The sequence below is a fragment of the Arachis hypogaea genome, chromosome 6 (genome assembly GCF_003086295.3).
Source record: "Arachis hypogaea cultivar Tifrunner chromosome 6, arahy.Tifrunner.gnm2.J5K5, whole genome shotgun sequence".
In the NCBI taxonomy this organism is placed as follows: Eukaryota; Viridiplantae; Streptophyta; class Magnoliopsida; order Fabales; family Fabaceae; genus Arachis; species Arachis hypogaea.
In genome coordinates this window covers 102,829,813-102,851,825 of record NC_092041.1, presented here as the reverse complement: position 1 = coordinate 102,851,825, position 22,013 = coordinate 102,829,813, and the positions used below count along the sequence as shown (strand labels likewise).

General features: G+C 30.1%; 1 protein-coding gene across 1 annotated transcript; it reads left to right on the top strand.

Moving 5' to 3' along the window:
• Positions 1–4,823: 4,823 nt before the first annotated feature.
• LOC112698261 (triacylglycerol lipase 2-like) lies at positions 4,824–20,036 on the top strand. Its single transcript, XM_025751582.1, has 10 exons — positions 4,824–4,976; positions 8,091–8,207; positions 9,013–9,153; positions 9,273–9,383; positions 10,408–10,551; positions 11,071–11,111; positions 13,369–13,448; positions 13,978–14,027; positions 19,570–19,618; positions 19,714–20,036. Exons 1-10 carry the CDS (start codon positions 4,824–4,826, stop codon positions 20,034–20,036), a joined length of 1,209 nt encoding a protein of 402 aa, XP_025607367.1.
• Positions 20,037–22,013: the final 1,977 nt, after the last annotated feature.

The following is a 22,013-nucleotide window of genomic DNA, read 5'->3' as shown; positions in this document are numbered from 1 at the left end:
GGGTATCCTTCTGAAACCCAGGCAACTGAAGGAATGCATGAGGACAACAAAATCCTATAATGTGACTACCACAAAGGATATGAGCATAGAACCCAGGATTGTTTTGACCTCAAGGACGCCTTTTAGCAGACTATTAGAGATGGCAAACTCCCCGAGTTTGCCAACATCATTAGGGAACCCCGACGGGTGAGAGAGAAAAATCATCAATACATAAAGGGCAAAACCCTTGGATGATACAAATCGTTTCTCGAGATAGTGGGGATGAAGACCCGACAATAGTGGTCAATGTTATCATGGGAAAACATGTCTAAGAAAAATCCAAATCCACACTAAAAAAAGACCTCCAAATACTAGCAGTCTCCTCGGTAAAAGTCCCTGACCCACGCCGACCATAACCTTTCACCCGGAAGACTACCAAACGGGAACGTCAAAGGAAGATCCTCCCTTCGTCATATCAGCAAAGGTGGGAACAGGGATGGTGAAACGCATCCTAATACACACCGGAACCGACTCCAACATCCTCTTTAGAGGAGCGTCCAATAAGTTAGGGTTCTAAAACAAAAATCTACTAAATAATCTCAACGGGATAACCGGCCTCAGAGATAACTTCATCAAACTTGATGGTTTGATAATGCTCCCGATCACCATAGAAATCAGAGATAATACAACGTACAAACTACCAAGATAAAAAGCACCAACCTATTTTTGGAGATGACAAAGAAACACAAGTGCAGAAGAAATGCAAACCCAGCAGCCACTCAGAAACGCAGCAGAGAGTGTTTTTGAACGAGGGAAAATGAGAGACGATAGAGGAAATGGAGGAAATCGAATGGAGCAGTTATAGGTGAAAGGAAATATAGAACAAAGAAAACAGAGGGAAGCATTTACTAGAAATAGAAACCCTCCAATGTTTCGAATGAAAATACGGAGGAACGAAGGGCGAAAAGGAAAAAAATCAAACCTCTCTCCTCCCATTAAGCGTCATTAAGACACCTTGAAAAATGCAATCGACAGACTCCACCATCAAAAAATGCAACGAACAAGTGAAGGAATGGCCAAGCATTCTGAACACTCATGGACTTCCGATCTTGGTCAAAAGGGCATGGTGTAGCATTCCGCCCCCTACATGAGGTCCATGACCTTCGAAGCCATGAAAAAACAAACTCAGTCAGCGGTGAGACTAAGCACGCATACTTTCCCGCTCAACTGTTCTGGACCTGATCTCCGGATCTCCCAAACGGCCAAATAACGACCCGGTTTCCTGGGTCCACGCCCTTATCACGGCCCAAATTGGCCAGCAGATCCCAAATCTCTAACTAATGTTCAAATTCAAATACTTTCTTTTTCTTAGACAACAAGATAAGATAAGATAACAACACAAAGCTATGTAAAGGGAGTCAGGGCCCTCTCAGGTACGTTACACACTCACAACCTTCATTTATAATTTTATATCTCTTATATCCATTCTGACTTTAGCGTTGGAATGTCTTTCCAAGTACCACTCCTGCCGTTCGAAAGTCCAATCGTGTCATCACCAAGACTGAAAAGTCCCGATCCTCCCATCAACATGTACTAGCGAAATCTTGTACAAAATATAATATAATAATAATTTTTTGGTTTAAATACTTTATTAGTTCTTATACTTTACTAATTTTTAGTCAAGTTCTTATCTAAGAATTTATAATTAAATTATTATATTAGGTAAAAAAAATTAATTAGATCTTTAGTAATTATCATCTTTTAGAAAATATACACTAATCCTAGAATATTTTATTTTAAAATATTTTATAATTTATCCTACATTAAACATAAAAATAAATAATGTTAAAAAAATTAAAAGAAAATCTAATTGAAGATTTTTATCCAATATAGGAACTTAAAATAATTACAAACTATTAAATTATAAGAACCTAAATAAAACTTAATGAAACTATTAAGATTAGTAGAATAATTAAACATAATTTTTATAATTATATTTTTTATTGTAAAATATGATTAGTTTTTAAATGATCTAACTAATAAATTAAAATATTAAAATAATAATTTAAATAATAACATATACTTTAGAATTTGATTATTTTAAGTTTCATATTTAAAAAAATAATTAATTTTTTCATTGTTAATATAATCAAACATCTCTTTTTATATATATATTACCAAAAAATCATTTAAAAATTCATCTTCTTTATAATTATGAAACCTACTCTTTATAATATTCATAACTTAAAAATTTTTTTAACTGATGTATTTTGTTACGATAAAATTAAAACTAACTTTAAAAAAGGAAATTAAACAATCATCGATAAATAATATATTTTTAAATCTCAACCAATTTCTAACGAAGAACATCAATTGTATTTAAGTTCGAGAATTAATCATAAAAATATATATCTAAAATAAAATTTTTAAGTTGACTATTAAATGCTAAATATTGAGTAAAAAAATTCTAGTAGAATCAAATTAATAAATTTGGTAGAGATAAATAATTATTATTATTATTATATACTACTCAAAAAAATTTTAAATTGTAATAGATAGAAGTACTTGTTCTCACATCCTAAATGATAAATCCGTTTCTAAGATGGCTAAACTATAGATAAACTAACAGATAAACAAACCAGATGAGTTAACTACTTAACTGTGATCATTACAAATAACTAGCTAGGGGCTAGGTGGCATAGGTGCTAACAGATTAATTGATATCTAACAACTATTAATTTTTAAAGACCGAAAGAACTCAAGAACATGAAAAGGACGCTAAACTTAAAATTTTTAGAAAACTAATTTTTTTTTTTCGAAAATCAAAAGAAATCCACACCAGTTTATAACTGAACCGGTGTAAGGTTATTGGGTCACTGAATCACTGGGTCATTAGTTCAATCAGTGAGTCACTGCGAAACAATTATATAAAATTTAATTATTTTATTATAAGTACTTTTATTTTATTTTTATAAAAATAATTATCATTTTTAAATTTTGATACTTTATTAATTAGTTTTTATTTATTGTATTATTATATTATTATAGGTGAAAACTCACATACAGTTGTTTTCATGTGAAGTTGATATTTAAGAACCGTTAGATGATTTGACAAGTTTGACTAAATATCATCTAAAATTTTTCAACTATTAACTTCATATGAAGACAATTGCATGTGAGTCTTTACTTATTATTATATACTACAAGTATTTATTGAAAAAATAATATTAATAGATATCATATAATTATAAAAAGAAAAAATAAATTGTGATTAATAAAATTTATAGTTAAATAAAATATAATTAATTTTAAAGTGGGTGACTTTAAAATTAAAATAAATTGAATATAAGTAAAATAAAAGATTGTTATATATATATATTATAATTTGTATATATAATAGTAAAAAGCATTGCAATTTAGTGGTATAAATATCTTTCTGGTATTCTTTGGGATAAGGGTTCGAACCCCTAAAAAACATTTTGAAAAAATTTAGAGATGAAATTTTAATTCTTTAGGATAAGGGTTCGAACCCCTAAAAAACATTTTGAAAAAATTTAGAGATGAAATTTTGAAAAAATTTAGAGATGAAATTTTAATTCTTTAGGATAAGGGTTCGAACCCCTAAAAAACATTTTGAAAAAATTTAGAGATGAAATTTTAATGCAAATTTTTATAATTATTATTAAAAAATAATTTTTTTTTTAAAATTTGGTAATTTTTTGTCAAGTGAAGTTTTTTTTACTGTGAATGACCACATATTTTTAAAAAATAAAGAGAAAAATCTAGAAAAAAAAGTTTGTTCCAAATTTTTTTTGCATCTTTTAAATATTTATTTAAATATTGCTACAGAAATTTAGATATAATTAATAAATAAGTTGTTTACTAAATATAAAATTTTTTTGTTACTTACAAAAAATATAATATTTATTGAATTTTTTATCATATTTTTAAATTATTTAAAAACTGTATTGTCGATAATATTTTTTAAAAAAGTTTTGTTAACAGTTAAATTGTCGAATATCGATTTAGTAGTTAACCATAAAAAATATTATTTAAATCAATACTGATTTAAAACGGAAGAGACAATTAATTTAAGAGGAGTGTTAGTGGGCTAACAAATTTTATAATTTATAACAATTAATTAGTTATCATTAATATTTTTAATGGTATAAGATTATATCTAATAATATAAAATTATTTATTTTTTGTGTTCGTTAAGTGCTAGTCAAATTTTAATAAAACTGCTGAATTCATAGTAAGAAGGAGTATCATTTTAGTTTAAAACCATTAATTGTTGGACAGTTTTGATTTATTAAACCCTTAATCTAATTAAGTCATTGTGAGTTACCAATAGCCCTAAGGAAGAAGTTCCAAATATTAGTGGACCCTCAATGACTTCCCAAAACGCTCAAAGAAAAGAGAAAACCATATCCTTTTAGACCTTAATAAACACTATAAATTAAGGCAACTACTCAAATGAAGATGCTAAAAACATCTTTTTATGAAGATTCTTGTGTTAAAAGTGTACTTTGTTTGTTTAGCCACACTTTAAAAAAAATAACACTTTTGCAACACATCAAAATCAAACCATACATTTTATCATCTAATGGTAAAAAAGAAGTATCTTCATATGAAGACAATAGTAAAATCTTCATGGTAGTATCCACCATAAATTAAAGAGAGTAAAACACATGAGAATCAGAAACCAAGTCTGTTTTCCAATTCCTTTGTCCTCCTAATTTCTCTTTCATTATTTCACACACCCCTCTCCCTTCTCTCTTTATCTACTACTCAATTATCCCCACACCTTCATAAGCATAAAATAATAAACCGTTATTATTATTATGTCTCTCTTGGCGAGTACCCTGTGGCTTTTATTTTTCTTTTCATCTTCTGTGGTTCATTCAGGAGCACAGGGCTCTAGCCGTGGCTCCTTAGGTGATGGCATATGTGCCTCTTCTGTTGTTGTTCATGGTTACAAGTGCCAGGAACTTCAAGTAAGAACCATAACAGAGGCCTTAAGAAAATAAAGACGTGCATAAAAACATTACTTATAGTATAGCACACTACGACATATTAGATATATAATCACCTTGCCAAAGGTTGAAAATGTTGCCCTAGATTTTAGGTGACGTTTTTTATAAGCGGCAACATTATTTAACCATTGTCAAAAACGTAGAAATTCGCCTACATAAAAAGTCAATTTAGTTAAACATGTAGGAAACCAAATTTCAGACATTAGAAAAGTCAAATTCTTATAATTAATTTTAAAGAGCCATTCAGACAGAAACACTTAAAACATTTTTTTTAATATTTTATAGTAATTAAAATTTAATACTTATAGTTGATTAAATCATGTTATTTTTATCAAAATTAGGTCATATAAATTGATTTGGCAAAAAATTGATAAACTAAATCTTGAATCAGTCTACATAAATATTATTTTTTGTAGAAAATGACTACAATAAATCTATTATAAAAAATGACTAAAATATTTTTATTTTATATATATATATATATATATATAATTTTAAAAATTCTAAATCTTAACTCTATAATGACACGGAAAGAAGAGAAGGATTAAGATTTAGAGTTTTCAAATAATAATAATAATAATAATAATAATAATAATAATAATAAGAGTATTTTAGTTATTTTTTATAATAGAAATATTGTAGTTATTTTTATTAAAAAATATTAATTTAGATCAGTTTAAATGATAGTTCACTAATTTTTTAGCCAAATTAATTTATCTAATCTAATTTTGACAAAAATAACAAAGTTTAATTATTTATATATATTAAATTTTAATTATTAAAAAATATTTTTTTAAAAAGACGTTTTAAGCGTCTTTATCTAAATAGTTCTCTTAATTTTAATTTTGTTCAAATTTATAATATTTTTAATTTTAATTTTTCATTATAATTAACTTATTAAGATATATATATATATATATATATTTTGTTGGAAAAATAGATAAATTTAGAATAAGGGTTATGTTATGTGTACAATAAAATTAGCCACCAAAATCAGCCACTAATATAAAATATATATTGAAATATAAATATATATTGAAAATAAATTAAATCACATATGTATTTATATACAAATACATTGATGACTAATTTTAATGATTAATTTTAGTGTACAAATAACATTTTTGATAAGATAAATTACATTAATAAAATGATAGTAGAAAAATTTTACATAAATGTCCTATTTCTAATTTTAATACATTTATATCTTTTATTCAATTCATGTAAATCGTATTTAGTAAATTCGAATCTACCATAAACATGTAAATCCAATTGCATTGAATCAATTTATGTTAAAATAGTGAAAACAAATAAATCGAATCTCGATTTATGCATAAATTGTGGCAATTATAGTAAACCAAATTACATTATTTGTGCAATCTAAAGTTCTTTTGTCCTTTCTCATGATGTCATTGTCCTTCCCACGTTAACATGCAAATATGCAATGCATGACTTGACATGTCCTATTATAATGCTTTTTTTTATTTGTTTTTAATTTTAATGTATTGATAATATAAAATATTTTATTTAATTAATAATAATATTATTATTTATGTAATTAATATGAAAAAAATTTTAACGTGACATTATACATCCAATACATATGTAAAATTAATTTATGTTGATAATATATTAAGATTAAATTTTTAAATAAATTTATTTTTTCAAAAAAATCAATCTCATATTTCTTTTAAATCATCTACAATTGTTTTTAAGAAATAACAAATTAGTCTTTAATTTTTGTTAAAAATAACATGTTATTATTTTAAAATTTTAATTATTTTATTAGTTCTTATAGTTTTACTAAATTTATAATTTAATTTTTATAATTTTTTAGTAGAATCTTTATACTGTTTTTAATTTTATAATTAAATTATTTTTGTGTAAAAAATATTAAAATTAAAAAAAATTTTAAATTAATAAAATATTTTTTTCATAAGAACCTCTTTAATTACATGTTTTTAGTGTTAGTTCTTTGACCATGCATTTTTAGAATTAGGTTTTTTGATTATATATTTAGGAAGTTCTCTGGTAGCATTGATTTTGGTGGCTAAGGATGGCATAAATTTACCAACAAATAGAATATTGACATATGACAAAAAATTAAATCTAAAATCAAAATAATTTTCTCTCTCTTATAATCTTTTATGATTATTTTTATCAAAATAATTTCTTATAATTATTTTCATAATTATAAAAAATAATTTAAAAAAATAATACCAAAAAATTTTATAATTATATTTATAATTATTATTTTTATTTTTAAAAATAATTTTTATAATTATTTTTACTAAAATAATTTTTTATAATTATTTTTATTTTTTAATTATTTTTATTATTATTTTTATTTTAAAAAATAAGTTTTTATAATTATTTTTTTGTAATTTTGAAAAACTAACACCAAAATGATATTCTCTCTCTTGGTGTTAGTTTAAAAATAATCATAAAAAATTATAAGAGAGAATATTATTTTAGTTTTAGTTTTCCAAGATTACAAAAAGAAAAAATAATTATAAAAAAATTTATTTTGATAAAAATTAATAAAAAATAATTAAAAAATAATTTTGGTATTATTTTTAAAAATTATTAAAAATAATAATAATAAAAATAATTATAAAAAATCATTCTAGCAAAAATAATTATAAAAAATTATTTTTTAAAAATAAAAATAATAATAAAATAATAATTATAAATATAATTAAAAATTATTTTAGTTTTATTTTTTTTAATTATTTTTTATAATTATAAAAATAATTATAAGAAATTATTTTGATAAAAATAATCATAAAAAATTATAAGAGAGAGAATAATTTTCTTGTTATATGTCAATATTCTATTTGTTGGTCAAACTTATGCCATCCTTAACCACTAAAATTAATACCACCATAAAACTTTTGTATATATTTTTAAAGAAAAATATTCCGTTAATTTTAAGTTTTGAATGTTTCGTAGTATATATTTTTGAATTGTGATGGTTATGTTAAAATTGTGGGAGACATAGAGGTTATTTATTAACTTGAAAGAAACTACTATATTTGGTAAACGTTACCCAATATCTTCTTCTTTTTTTCTGAGGTTACAACTGCAGATGGGTACATTCTTAGCGTCCAAAGAATCCCAGAAGGTAGAAGTGGCAATGGGAATAATAATAATAAGAAGCAGCCAGTGATAATTCAGCATGGAATATTAGTGGTAAGTAGTGCACACAATAAACACCCTACTATATATTATTCTTGAATTATTACGACTCTTTATTTGCCTATCATGCATATATAACGTGTCAATTCACATACATACATTTTTTTATTAGCAAAATATATAATTGACATCATACTGCATTGTATTTGCTAGAGTTTAATTTTAAGTGTGTCATTATAAATATGTTAGTGAGATTATTATTAGTTATTTTAAAGTGAAGTTTAATTACCTAAATATGTATATTAGTTTTTGTGGAAAATGCTGGTTATTAGCGCGATAATTACTAATTTCACATAGGGTAGTGCTAGGGAGCCAATAGCCTAAGTGTACAATGTATACAATGGGCTAAACTTTTGGTTCATGAATAAAATGAACGAATACCATTTATAATAAACATCTCATCCTAAAAACTTAAGTTAATTTTGGAGTTCACCAAGAATCGAACCCTTGACCTTTCGGATCTAGAACTCTAATACCATGTCATGAATCCACTTATCTTAAAAGCGTAATCTGACAGGACAATGTAACACTAGTGATCATATCTCTAATACTTCATAAACCTCCATTGTACATATTGTATGTTTAGACCATTAACTCCCTATACTTTTTCTTTCACATAATATGAACTTATTAAGATATACGTGTTCAAATTATTATTGAAAAGTATATATATAGTTTCACACATACGAGCTAAGGTCAAATGTGGATATTTTGTTTTAAAAGCCTCATAGTCCTTTAAGTAATTACCAAGGTGAAATAGAGTATTTACTTTAAAGTATATATGTATACGTGGGTGCAGGACGGAATGACATGGCTTTTGAACGGTCCAGAGCAAAACCTGCCACTGATATTAGCTGATAACGGCTTCGATGTTTGGATTTCTAACACCAGAGGCACCAGATTTAGCCGCCGCCATATCTCATTGGACCCTTCTACTCCGGTTTACTTTCTTCTTTCTCTTCCCTTTTTATTTCTTATCTTTAAACTATATTATTTAAATCACTCATAAAATTAAAAAAATATAAAAATAGAATCTTAATTTTGTGAATAACAACACAGGCGTACTGGAATTGGACGTGGGATGAACTGGGTAGCTATGATCTACGTGCTGTTGTGGAGTATGTGTCCAACCATACAGGACAAAAGATTCATTACATCGGCCATTCACAGGTACTACATCACCTACTTTGTTTCTTGCTTGCTTACTTTTACTTCAGCTTCGTTCGAGATTTTTTTAAGTAAAAAATTTTTTTTTTATCAAAGATAGGAGATTCAAACTCGCAATCTCTTAATTGAATATGGAGAGATTAATTATTATTAAATTAAAATAATAAAATATTAAAAATATTATTTATACATTAAAATTAATTATTATGTATTTATATATAAATATATATTGTTTAGTTTATTTTTAAAATATATTTAATATTTTAACATCTATATTTTATATTAATAACTGATTTTAGTAAGTGATTTTAATTTACATACAATATAATTATTAAATATATATTTTATAAAAATTATAAATTTAATAATAATTAATTTTTTATTTTATTATTTTATTATTTTTTTACTTTAGAAGATTTAAACTCTTTCAACTTTTAATTTAGTTATGTTACCTATTTTGAAAAGTAACGGAGTTAAGTTTTTTATTCATATCAGTTAATTATTCGAAATTATTTTTATTTTAAATTTAAATATTTTAGAAACAGCAATTAAAAATAAATTTATTATAAAAATTCGAATACTATTAATTTAAAAATTATTTTTTTATAATTTGCATTGTCAATGTGGCACTTTTTATTGATATTGTGAATAAAATATTGAAAATGTATAAACTTTAAATTTTAATATATTAAATTTTTTAATTTTTGAACCATATATTTAGAACACGGTTTAATTAATTACATCTATCATTGTGACTATTTACAGTTTTACACATTCATTAAAATCTATAATTACAATTTTTTTACCAAAATAACTCTGGTTATTACTAATTTATTCATCTTAATTATTAACTATTAAGTATTAAGAGTTTGGCGGTTACTAGTGACTTAGTGTACTTGGAATTATGAATTAAATTGAAACAAATTTACAAATTATTACAGCAGGCATGGATATCGTGATGAGAATAAATAATCACATAGAATAACAATAGTGTATTGTCTGGGAAATTAAAGAACATGTTTGGCAGGGAACATTGATAGCTTTGACTTCCTTCTCGGAAGGGAAATTGGTGAATAAACTAAAATCAGCGGCATTATTGAGCCCCGTAGCCTATTTGAGTCATATGACCACTGAACTATTAAATGTTGCAGATAGGTTATTTCTTGATCAGGTAACTAAATACAACCAACTTAATATTCATACACCATATAACAATTAATTCATCTCAATACTCATCAACATACATCTCCTTTATTTATCTTTTACTACTATCATAAAAAATTGTTTCTTCTTTTGTTTTATTAATATATTCAAACAAACAGCATAGCTAAGTGCATTAATTTACAGAACTATACTAAATTTTATTTATAGTAATATGTATCATAATTTTTTTAAAAAATTTTAAAAATTATCAAAATTTATTATTTTTGTTCATCATTTAACTATAGTCTAATAATCTAATAACATATTTTATTCCATATTTTTAAATATTGATAGTTAACTGATGATAAAAAAAAAATTCTGATAACTCTATAGTATTTTTCTCTTTTTATGACATATAACTAGCTATTGTAAAGGGCATAAAAGAAATTTTGTTTTCCTGTTTAATTTTATGAAATTTATAACTTGTATAACACTGTACACATGATAAAATGACCTTGTTTTTGTCTTTCACTCTTTTGCCCAATAGCTCATAAAAACATTGGGGATAGCGGAATTCAGTACAAGAGGGTAAGAAGTTAATAACAAAACAAAAATAGCCGTCTGGTTATGTATACTTCAACTCTATCACGTTTCATACATGTAATATAATTTATGTATTTTTTATTATTGAGGTAAGTATTATTTTAGTTTGAGGTAATGACTAAATCAGTATTTCAAAAATTCAAACGCTAATATTTTAGTGGTGTTGAGGGATAATTCATAATTTGGGACAACTCTGTTGATGTTGAGATTGTTGTTGCTATGAATGGTGGTATTGAGGAAGGGAGAGAGAAGTATACGTTGAAAAAGGGAGAGTGGTGAAGAGAGAGAGTGTGGGGTTGAAGGAGGGATCGAAGGGGTAGTGTGTTTTGGAGAGAGAGAGAGGTAGAGGTTGTTATTGCTTTTAATGTTAAAGTTGTTGTTGCTGTGAATAGTGGTGTTGAGGGAGAAAGAAAAGTGTACGTTGGGGAGGGGCTTGTGATGCGGCAGGAACTGCGACGGGGGAGAAGTGTGTGTTGGGGATGGGGGCTGCAACAGGGAGGAAGAGGGAAGGGGAGGGAATGTGCGTTGGGGAGGGAATTTTGAGGGTGGTTTGCCAAGTCACCAAAATACGGTGGCCATATCAGCACTGTACATGTCGGAAATGTTCTTCGGTGAACTCGTGGGTACGCTTGTCAAATTTTAAAATCTTTTAAGAATCATTTTGTCAATAACAATAGTGAGGTACCAAAATGTCAGCGTTTGAATCTTTCGAGTACTGATTTGGTCATATATATATATATATATATATATATATATATATATATATATATATATATATATATATATATATATATATATATATATATATATATATATATAGAGAGAGAGAGAGAGAGAGAGAGAGAGAGAGAGAGAGAGAGAGAGAGAGAGAGAGAGAGCCTTGCTTCTTTGTTCTTCACTTCTTCTCAGTCTCATTCAGAGAAGAGAGAGAAGCGGGTAGAGACTGAAAGAGAAGGAAAGAAAAAAGTCTCGCCGTCATCGTCGCAGACACCCTCCCCCTCGACCTCGTCTCGCCACGCCTCAACTTCCCCCTCGCCTTTGATTCACCACGCCTTGCCCTCGCCTCGCCTTGCCTCACCGCACTTGGACCTCGCTCTCGCCTCTTGTTCCTCATTGTCGTCGGGAGGTAGTGGTGGTGATGGTGGTTGTGTTCCTCACATTTTCAGCATCACTGCCGCGCCTCCCTTCCCCTTCCCTCCCTACTCTTTACTATCCAGATTCACTGCCACCACCACCACGTAGCTCCACTGTCACTGTATAGGTAAATTAATATTCAAGTTCCTAATTCCTGTTCTTATTCATCACAATCTCTAATTTTTAAATTAATCACAAATCCTAATTTTCAAATGTTTTCGTCAAGGCTGAAGGAAGTCACCGCCGAGCTGCTCCCTCCTTACGTCGATGCTGTTACTGCAACCACCTTCTCTAATCTTTGTTCTTGTTTTTGGATTATTGTTGCTTTTTTCATTTTCTATTTTTTTTTAATCTGAATCTATTGTTGTTGTTATTGTTGTTGTTGTTGTTGAATTTGAAGAATAATTTTTTCTTTTGTTTTGTTCTGATGTTATTTTTGGATTGTTTCTAAATGCTGATGCTTTTTTATTTTTTTATTTTTTTAATTCTAAATATGTGGTTGTTGTTGGATTTGAAGAATTTGACGTTGTTTATCACAGTTTCTAATTTTGTAAGGATTTGTGATTGTTGTTGTTGTTGTTAATTGTATTTAATGATTTGTAGTTTTAAATTTTGTTAATGGAAGAAGAAGGATTTGTAGTTTTGAATTTTGTTAATGGAGAAGAAGAGTGAACTAATGGAAGAGAAGAAAAAGAGTGAACTGGTTTAGGGTTTAGGTAAAAAGGGGCATTTTTGTCATTTAGAAAAAAATGTTATTAAAAATGACAATTTTAATACAAAAAAATATTGAAGAAGATTTTTAAATAAAAAATTACATCAGGGACGGTTTTGATTCTGACCCTCAATATTAGGTACCAACACAATATTTATCCCCTTATATTAAAGACATAATAATCTAAAATTATTTAATTTAATTTAATTATACATTTACTATGTTTATATTATTTAATTATTTTAACAGTAATTAAATAACACAAAATAAAGTACAAGGTAATTACAAAATAAAAAAAGTGATTTTTAAATTATTTTTTATTGTCTTTTAAGATATATTTTTTAAAACTTTTATGTGTGTTGTATAATGCATTTTTAATTTTTAATTTTTTAATAGGATACCTTTTCAATCCTTTCTCAAGCAACTTTGCGCTCAGCCTGGAGTTGATTGTTCGGACTTGTTCACTGCTATAACCGGTTTTGACCTTGACCATACTCTATTGATAATTTGATTTCAACCACTGGATAGAATAGAAACAATTAAAAAATAATTATATTACATTGTCACTAAAAAAAGAGTTACTTGCATATAAATATATATTAAATATAAAATAAGCATATATTGACTTTTTTTAGTTAAGTTTTATAAATAATTAAGTAATTTGATTTACACTTATTATTACAAAACTTCAGAAATAATACAATCAAATTAGATTTATATTTATGATAAAGTCACAATAAAAAAAACAGAAATAATTAACTAATTTTTTATATTCATAAGAAATTTGATTATATGGTGTTAAAAGACTTTGATTATTTGAATATAAAGAGTCTAATTATTATATAATAAAATATTCATTAGTTTTGTTGGATAATTATTATATTTTCTTAGAAAAAAATATATAAAACGATAAATATAAATAATTAAATATACACAAATGCATGGTAATGAATTTGAATTAGACATAATATTTTAATAACTATCTACACTCAATTTTTTTTTCAGGTAATAATTGTTGCCTGAATTCTTCAGCTGTTAGTCTATTCTTGAAGAATGTGTTGGGTTTTTTCTCTCTTTTGTGAGGCCCAGCCCAATATTTTAGGGTGTATTCTTTTACTCTAGTGTCACAACCTTAATTCAGTTTTTGAGGTCTTTTGAGAGAAAGAGAGAATAGCCACCAAGTGAGAGAGAGAGGAAGAAAAACAGAATTTCCGTTTTTGCCTAAAGCAGTAAATTTCAAATGGCAGTTTCTCAGTTGTTCACCGTTGGATCGGCTTGAAATTTAAACTGCGTGTTCCTATCGTCTTTTTCTTCATTCTGGTCGGTGGAGATGTTGATTGGATATTTGCAGTAGGAGAAATTGGTTTCGCAAGAGAGAAATTAGGTTTCCCATTTTTACACAGAGCAGAAATTTTGGAACGGCAGTTTCTCATTCTTTCACCGTTGGATCGATGCGAAATTTAAACTGTAGATTCTTCACATCTTGTTCTTCATTCTGAACGGTGGAGATTTTAATTGGAGGTCTGCAGAGGGAGAAATTGGCTTCGACATCAGCTCTGTTTTTTGGGTATATTTCATCTTCTTGCCTATTATTTGTGAGCTTTGGTGCATTAATGTTTTGGCTGGTTATATGCACGTTTTTGTGCTTTGTTTGAGACTCTCTTGTATCTCATTTGATTATAGTGGAGCTATTTCATTGGTCTGGACGACCCGTGGTTTTTACCTCTCACATTGAGGGGGTTTTCCACGTTAAAATCTTGGTGTGTTCTTGTTATTGCTTTACTTGCTATATTTGCTTGTTATAGTTGCTTCCATATTGTGTTGTGAGTGCTTCCATATTGTTCTTGTGTTGGACATTTGTGTCGTTTCCGCTGCTAGGCTCTTTCATACTGGCATCAGAGCTTGTTGGTATTTTTCTGGGCTTGTGATTCTGTGAACAATGGAAGCTAATACTAATACTAGTAGGATGATCATTCTTAATGGTCCTAATTATGATTTGTGGAAGTCAAAGATGGAAGATTTGCTTTATGTCAAAAATTTTCATCAACCAGTTTTTGGTACAGAGAAGCCTAATGATAAGTCTGATGATGATTGGACTTTGTTGCATAGACAAGTCTGTGGATATATTAGGCAGTGGGTTGACGATAATGTGTTGAACCATATTATTAGAGAAACACATGCTCGGACCCTTTGGATTAAGCTTGAACAGTTGTATGCTCGAAAAACTGGGAATAACAAGATGTTTTTGATCAAGCAGTTGTTGGCTTTGAAGTATACAGATGGGACATTAATGACAGATCACTTGAATAATTTCCAAGGAATTATGAATCAGTTATCTTCCATGGGCATCAAGTTTGATGAAGAGGTTCAAGGATTGTTACTTCTTGGCTCCTTACCAGACTCGTGGGAAATTCTCAGAATGTCATTGTCCAATTCTGCTCCTGATGGTGTAATCTCTATGGATCTTGCCAAGAGTAGTGTTTTGAATGAAGAGATGAGAAGAAAGTCACAAGGTACATCGACTACACATTCAGATGTTCTTGTTTCTGAGTCTATGGGGAGAAGCAAAAGTCGAGGTCCTAAAGGTAGAGATCAAAGCAGAAGCAAGTCTCGAGGAAAGTATAAGAATATTGAGTGTCATCATTGTGGTCAAAAGGGACATGTGAAGAGATTTTGTTGGCAGCTAAAGAAGGAAAAAGCCAAGGCAAGTAAAGACAAGAGCACAAATAAAGATGATGGTAACAAGGAAGACAAGGTTAATGTAACTCATGATGATTTTCTTGTTGTTGAGGAGTTTGAATCTGTTAACCTTGTTGATAATAGCACTAGTTGGGTGATTGATAGCGGTGCTTCTATTCATGTTACATCTAGGAGGGATTTGTTTACGTCCTATACTCCTGGTGATTTTGGTGATGTGAAAATGGCTCATCAAGGTGTTGGACAGGTTTGTTTAGAAACCTCCAACGGTACCAAGTTGACTTTGAAGCGTGTGAAGCATGTTCCAGATATTCGGTTGAACTTACTTTCTGTTGGTAAGTTGTGTGATGAAGACTTGGATAGCTCATTTTCTCGTGATAACTGGAAGCTCACCAAGGGTTTCATGGTTGTTGCTAGAGGTACAAGACACTATACTCTTTATTTAACTCAAGCAAAGATTATGAAAGATGTTGTTAATACTGCTGAGTTTGTTGATAAAACTGATTTATGGCATAAGAGATTATGTCATATGAGTGAGAAAGGTATGAATATGTTATCCAAGAGGAATCTTTTATCTGGTTGTAAGGTTGCTTTGCAAAAGTGCAATCATTGCTTTGCTGGAAAACAAAACAGGGTTTCTTTCAAGAGCTATCCACCTTCAAGGAAGCCGGAGATACTTGATTTGGTGCATTCTTATGTATGTGGGCCGATGAAGATAAGAACACTTGGAGGGTCTATCTATTTTGTAACCTTTATTGATGATCATTCTAGGAAATTATGGGTTTACACTTTGAAGACCAAAGATCAAGTTTTGAATGTGTTCAAGCAATTTCAAGCTTCTGTTGAAAGAGAAACTGGGAAGAAGTTGAAATGCATTCGTACTGACAATGGTGGTGAGTACTCAGGTCCATTTGATGCTTATTGTAAAGAGCATGGTATAAGACATCAGAAGACTCCTCCAAAGACTCCTCAGTTGAATGGCTTGGCTGAAAGGATGAACAGAACACTGGTTGAAAGAGTTAGGTGCTTGTTGTCACAATCTGGATTGGCAAAATCCTTTTGGGGTGAAGCTTTGAGCACTGTTGTTCATGTCTTGAACCGGACACCATGTGTTCCCTTGCAATTTGAAGTGCCAGAGAAGGTATGGTCAGGTAATGATGTTTCTTATGATCATTTAAGAGTCTTTGGATGTAAAGCTTTTGTTCATATTCCTAAAGATGAGAGATCTAAACTTGATGTAAAGACTAGGCAGTGTATTTTTATTGACTATGGCATGGATGTGTTTGGTTACAGGTTTTATGATCCTGTTAACAAGAAGGTGATTCGAAGTAGAGATGTTGTCTTTGTTGAAGACCAAACATTGAAGGATGTTGATCATGCAGAGAAGCCAATGGTTCAGCCTAGTAATGATTTTTCTGAGATGGATATTACTCCCTCTATGCCTATGGTAGAAGATGGTAGAGTTGAAGCTCAAAATAATGAGCATGATACAAGTGCAGGTGAAGATGGAACAGTTGATCCGATACTTGATGAAGTTGGTGATGATGATCAAGATGAAGAACCAGCTTTGGAAATTCCTGCAAATGCACTCAGAAGGTCTACAAGAGAGAGGAAGCCTTCATCAAGGTATTCTCCACATGAGTTTATTTTGTTGACTGATGGGGGAGAACCTGAATGCTTTGGAGAGGCTATTGAAGATGAAAGCAAAGCTCAATGGCTTGAAGCTATGCAAGAAGAAATGAAGTCCTTGCTTGAGAATGATACCTATGAGTTGGTGAAGCTACCGAAGGGTATGCGAGTTTTGAAGAACAAATGGGTATTCAGAATCAAGAATGAAGAACACAATTCTAAGCCTCGGTATAAGGCTAGATTGGTTGTTAGAGGTATTAGCCAGAGAAAAGGTGTTGATTATGAGGAGATCTTTTCTCCTGTTGTGAGGATGTCATCCATTCGTGCTGTGCTTGGATTAGCAGCGTCTCTTGATTTGGAGTTTGAGCAAATGGATGTGAAGACAGCTTTTCTTCATGGTGATTTAGATAAGGAGATCTACATGGAGCAACCGGAGGGCTTTGTTATTAAAGGAAAGGAAGATTTTGTGTGCAAGCTTAAGAAGAGTCTTTATGGGTTGAAGCAAGCTCCAAGACAGTGGTACAAGAAGTTTGAATCTATTATGGAGAAGCATGGTTACCGTAAGATAACTTCAGATCATTGTGTATTTGTGCAAAAATTTTCTGATGATGATTTTATCATTTTTTTGCTTTATGTGGATGATATTTTGATTGTGGGCAAGAATGCTTTGAGGATTAATGAGTTGAAGAAACAGTTGAGCAGGTTCTTTGCTATGAAGGACTTGGGTCCTGCCAAACAGATTTTGGGCATGACTATTACTCGTTATAGAGATTCCAAGAAGCTTTATTTGTCACAGGAGAAGTACATAAAGAAGGTGCTTCAAAGGTTGGCATGAATGATGCCAAATGTGTTGCTAGTTCTTTTGCTCCTCATTTTAAGTTGAGTACTAAGTAGTGTCCAATCACTGATGAGGAGAAACAAGCAATGAATGAAATTTCTTATGCTTCAGCTGTTGGAAGCTTGATGTATGCTATAGTGTGTACTAGACCAGACATTGCTCATGCGGTTGGTACAGTGAGTCGTTTTCTCTCTAATCCAGGTAAAGAACATTCGAATGCTGTTAAATGGATTATGAGATATCTCAAAGGTACAACTAACTTGAGTTTGAGTTTTGGTGGTGAGAAACCTTTGCTAGTTGGCTTTACTGATGCAGACATGGCAGGAGATATTGATTCTCGAAAGTCTACTTCAGGTTATTTGGTCAAGTTTGCAGGGGGAGCTATTTCATGGCAGTCAAGGTTACAGAAGTGTGTTGCACTTTCTACCACAGAGGCAGAGTTTATTGCAGCAACTGAAGCATGTAAAGAGTTGTTGTGGATGAAGAAGTTTCTTGCAGCACTTGGTTTTAAGCAAGACCGTTATGTCTTGTTGTGTGATAGCCAAAGTGCTATTCATCTTGCCAAGAATTCTACTTTTCATCCAAGATCTAAACATATCAATATTAGGTATCACTAGATACGGGATGTGTTAGATTCTAAGTTGTTGGAACTTGAGAAAGTTCACACTGATGACAATGGTGCTGATATGATGACAAAAGCATTGTCAAGAGAAAAGTTTGAAACATGTTGTTTGATCGCCGGAATGGCGAGGGCCTCCACCTAGTCGAGAAGGGGGAGATTTGTTGGGTTTTTTCTCTCCTTTGTGAGGCCCTGCCCAACATTTTGGGGGTGTATTCTTTCACCCTAGTGTCACAACCCTAATTCAGTTTTTGAGGTCTTTTGAGAGAAAGAGAGAATAGCCACCAAGTGAGAGAGAGGAAGGAAAACAGAATTCCCGTTTTTGCCCAAAGCAGTAAATTTCAAATGGCAGTTTCTCAGTTGTTCACCGTTGGATCGGCTTGAAATTTAAATTGTAGATTCTTCATATCTTGTTCTTCATTCTGAACGGTGGAGATTTTAATTGGAGGTCTGCAGAGGGAGAAATTGGCTTCGACATCAGCTCTGTTTTTTGGGTATATTTCATCTTCTTGCCTATTATTTGTGAGCTTTGGTGCATTGATGTTTTGGCTGGTTATATGTACGTTTTTGTGCTTTGTTTGAGACTCTCTTGTATCTCATTTGATTATAGTGGAGCTATTTCATTGGTTTGGACGACCCGTGGTTTTTACCTCTCACATTGAGGGGGTTTTCCACGTTAAAATCTTGGTGTGTTCTTGTTATTGCTTTACTTGCTAATTTGCTTGTTATAGTTGCTTCCATATTGTGTTGTGAGTGCTTCCATATTGTTCTTGTGTTGGACATTTGTGTCGTTTCCGCTGCTAGGCTCTTTCAGAATGAACCTCAGTCAACATCAACAAAGAATTTGATACACTTTGCCCAGAGTACGTAGTAGTTCATTAGTAATTACATATTGCCATAAATAATTTGTGAATTTTAATCTAAAAATGATTAAATATTTGTGAACTATTTTTTGCAGTTGTTAGAAGTGGGGTTGTGGCAAAGTTTAATTATGGGAGAAGAGACCAAAATATTAGGATCTATGGAAAAGCATCCCCTCCAATTTACAACCTATCTAATATCCCTCATGACCTACCTCTATTTCTGAGCTATGGTGCTCGAGATGCTCTTTCTGATGTTGTTGATGTGCAAACTTTACTTGATTCCCTAAAGTCTCATGATGCTGATAAGCTTAGTGTTCAGTTCATCAAGGACTATGCTCATCTTGATTTCGTTATGGGGGTCAATGCCAAAGACATAGTGTACAATGCTGTCATTTCATTTTTCAACAGATTTAATTAATTAACTTGAGGAGAGACCATGCCATGTACTAGGCTATTAGCCTATATATTAATATATCATCACCGATTTGAATATAAGTTATATAATGATTAAATTTGTATTACGCAATAATAATGATTGGTGCAAAATGATATATGATGGTGTGTGTCATATTATGTGAATATATATTTTAGATTTTTCATATTCAATTTTAATTTTTAAAATAACAACACCCTATTTTTTTAAAGTTATTTTAATATATTATGTTGTGAACCATGTTAATTTTTTCAATTAGACTGACATAAGTTTCAAATGTCTTGCGATCATCAAATTCGAATTAGTATAGATTATTTGTTCATTTTTTTTAAATCAATTAATTGTGTAAAAAAACCCTGTGCATAAATATTTGCACTAGCACAGGTCCAGAAGAGAGCCGCACTCAAAGAACATAGCATATGCAGACAAAGAAAACTCAACTGTTATTCTAATACTTTCTTTTTAATTATGTAAAATAAATTTGTTACAGATCCGACCTCCCGGATTTCATGAGCCCTCAACTAATTGTCCATCTAAAGCGAGCCCCAAATTTCAACAAATCCGTTAAATTTGGGGATAGTCAGAATCTCTCCAATAGATAAAATAATTTACACATTTTATAAAAAAGAGTTTAATTATTTTTTTTTAAATATGATCATTCAATTCTATACATCCATTTTTTACCTTTCTAACTCTCTGATTTGAACATCAGAGTGCTTTTACAGGTACCACCCTCATACTCTCCAGCCTCGTCATCCTGCCGAACCAACGGATGCTTGACCTATCATCAACCAAGAAAGTTCCATCTCGCATCCGATTGGTATAGTTTTGTACATTAGTGCTGTCTGTGGGGACTGTTGAGATTCTAGTAGTATTGTAACACCCTAATATTCAAATTTTTATACTCGAGTCATAAGTCAATGATGATAAGGTGGTACTACTCAAGGTGAATTTATAATACATATATATTTTAAAGGAATTATTAAACGAGAAGTTTAAAAAAAAAAGTAAAAGAAAAATCGTGAACAGAAACACTACTCACGTATCGATGAAAAAGAATAAGGCACATTCGGAAAGCGAAAATAAAATAAAATATTAAAGAAAAATAAGATAAAGACAAGGTATATATATAAACATACATATAATAGCCACTAGTCACGACCTGCAAAGTTTAGGTCGGCTAGGGTTATAGTTATAAAAAACCAGTTGACAGCATTATTTCCTTTCTCTTTTAAAATATACATCAAGGCCTCTACAGGAAAGTTCTAAAGAAATATATACATATAAGTTTTTCAAAATAAGTAAGGAGAGATTCTAAACAAAATGTAAAACAGGAGTTCAATAAACTTCGCCGTCTCCCAGATGAATCGCAGCTCACTGCTGAGCACCAGGACCTGTATCTGAAAAACAAGAGATATATATACGAAATGAGAACTACCGACTCATAAATTTTCAGTACAGTAAAAGTACCAAATAGATATTGCATAAGGCAACAGAAACTCACTAAGCAATCTTAAGCGGATATACATTTAATATGCAAGTATTTAGCACATATACATTTAATATGCACAATCAATCAAGCCAAAACAAGAATAACAAGCCGAAATAATTCAAACAATGCAAATGATGTATACTTTTCCTATAACAAGCCATAACAAGAATATGCAGATGGGTATTTCTGTTTGGCATGCATGCGTACGCGGACAAGGCAATGCATACGCAAGATGGGCAAATTGCATCTCCACGCGTACGCATGGCCCACGCGTACGCATGGCCCACGCGTACGCGTGACCTCTGTTTTCATCAAAAATGAATTTTGTGTCTTAAAGCTTAATTTCGAATATCTAAACCTCTATTTTTACTCTTTTAACCCTTAGACTTTAGTAATACGCTTAGTAATGAGATGAAGTTAGGAAGGAGAAGTAATTTGGAGTTTAAGAAAGGGCTACTTGATTTGACGAG

What these genes read in the sequence shown, in the direction of transcription:
- LOC112698261 (XM_025751582.1), top strand. Translation starts at nt 4,824, where the DNA reads ATGTCTCTCTTGGCGAGTACCCTGTGGCTTTTATTTTTCTTTTCATCT. An exon ending in CATTGGACCCTTCTACTCCG is followed by an intron (nt 9,154 to 9,272) that starts GTTTACTTTCTT and finishes ATAACAACACAG; the next exon opens with GCGTACTGGAATTGGACGTG. An exon ending in GCGGAATTCAGTACAAGAGG is followed by an intron (nt 11,112 to 13,368) that starts GTAAGAAGTTAA and finishes ATTTTTTAATAG; the next exon opens with GATACCTTTTCAATCCTTTC.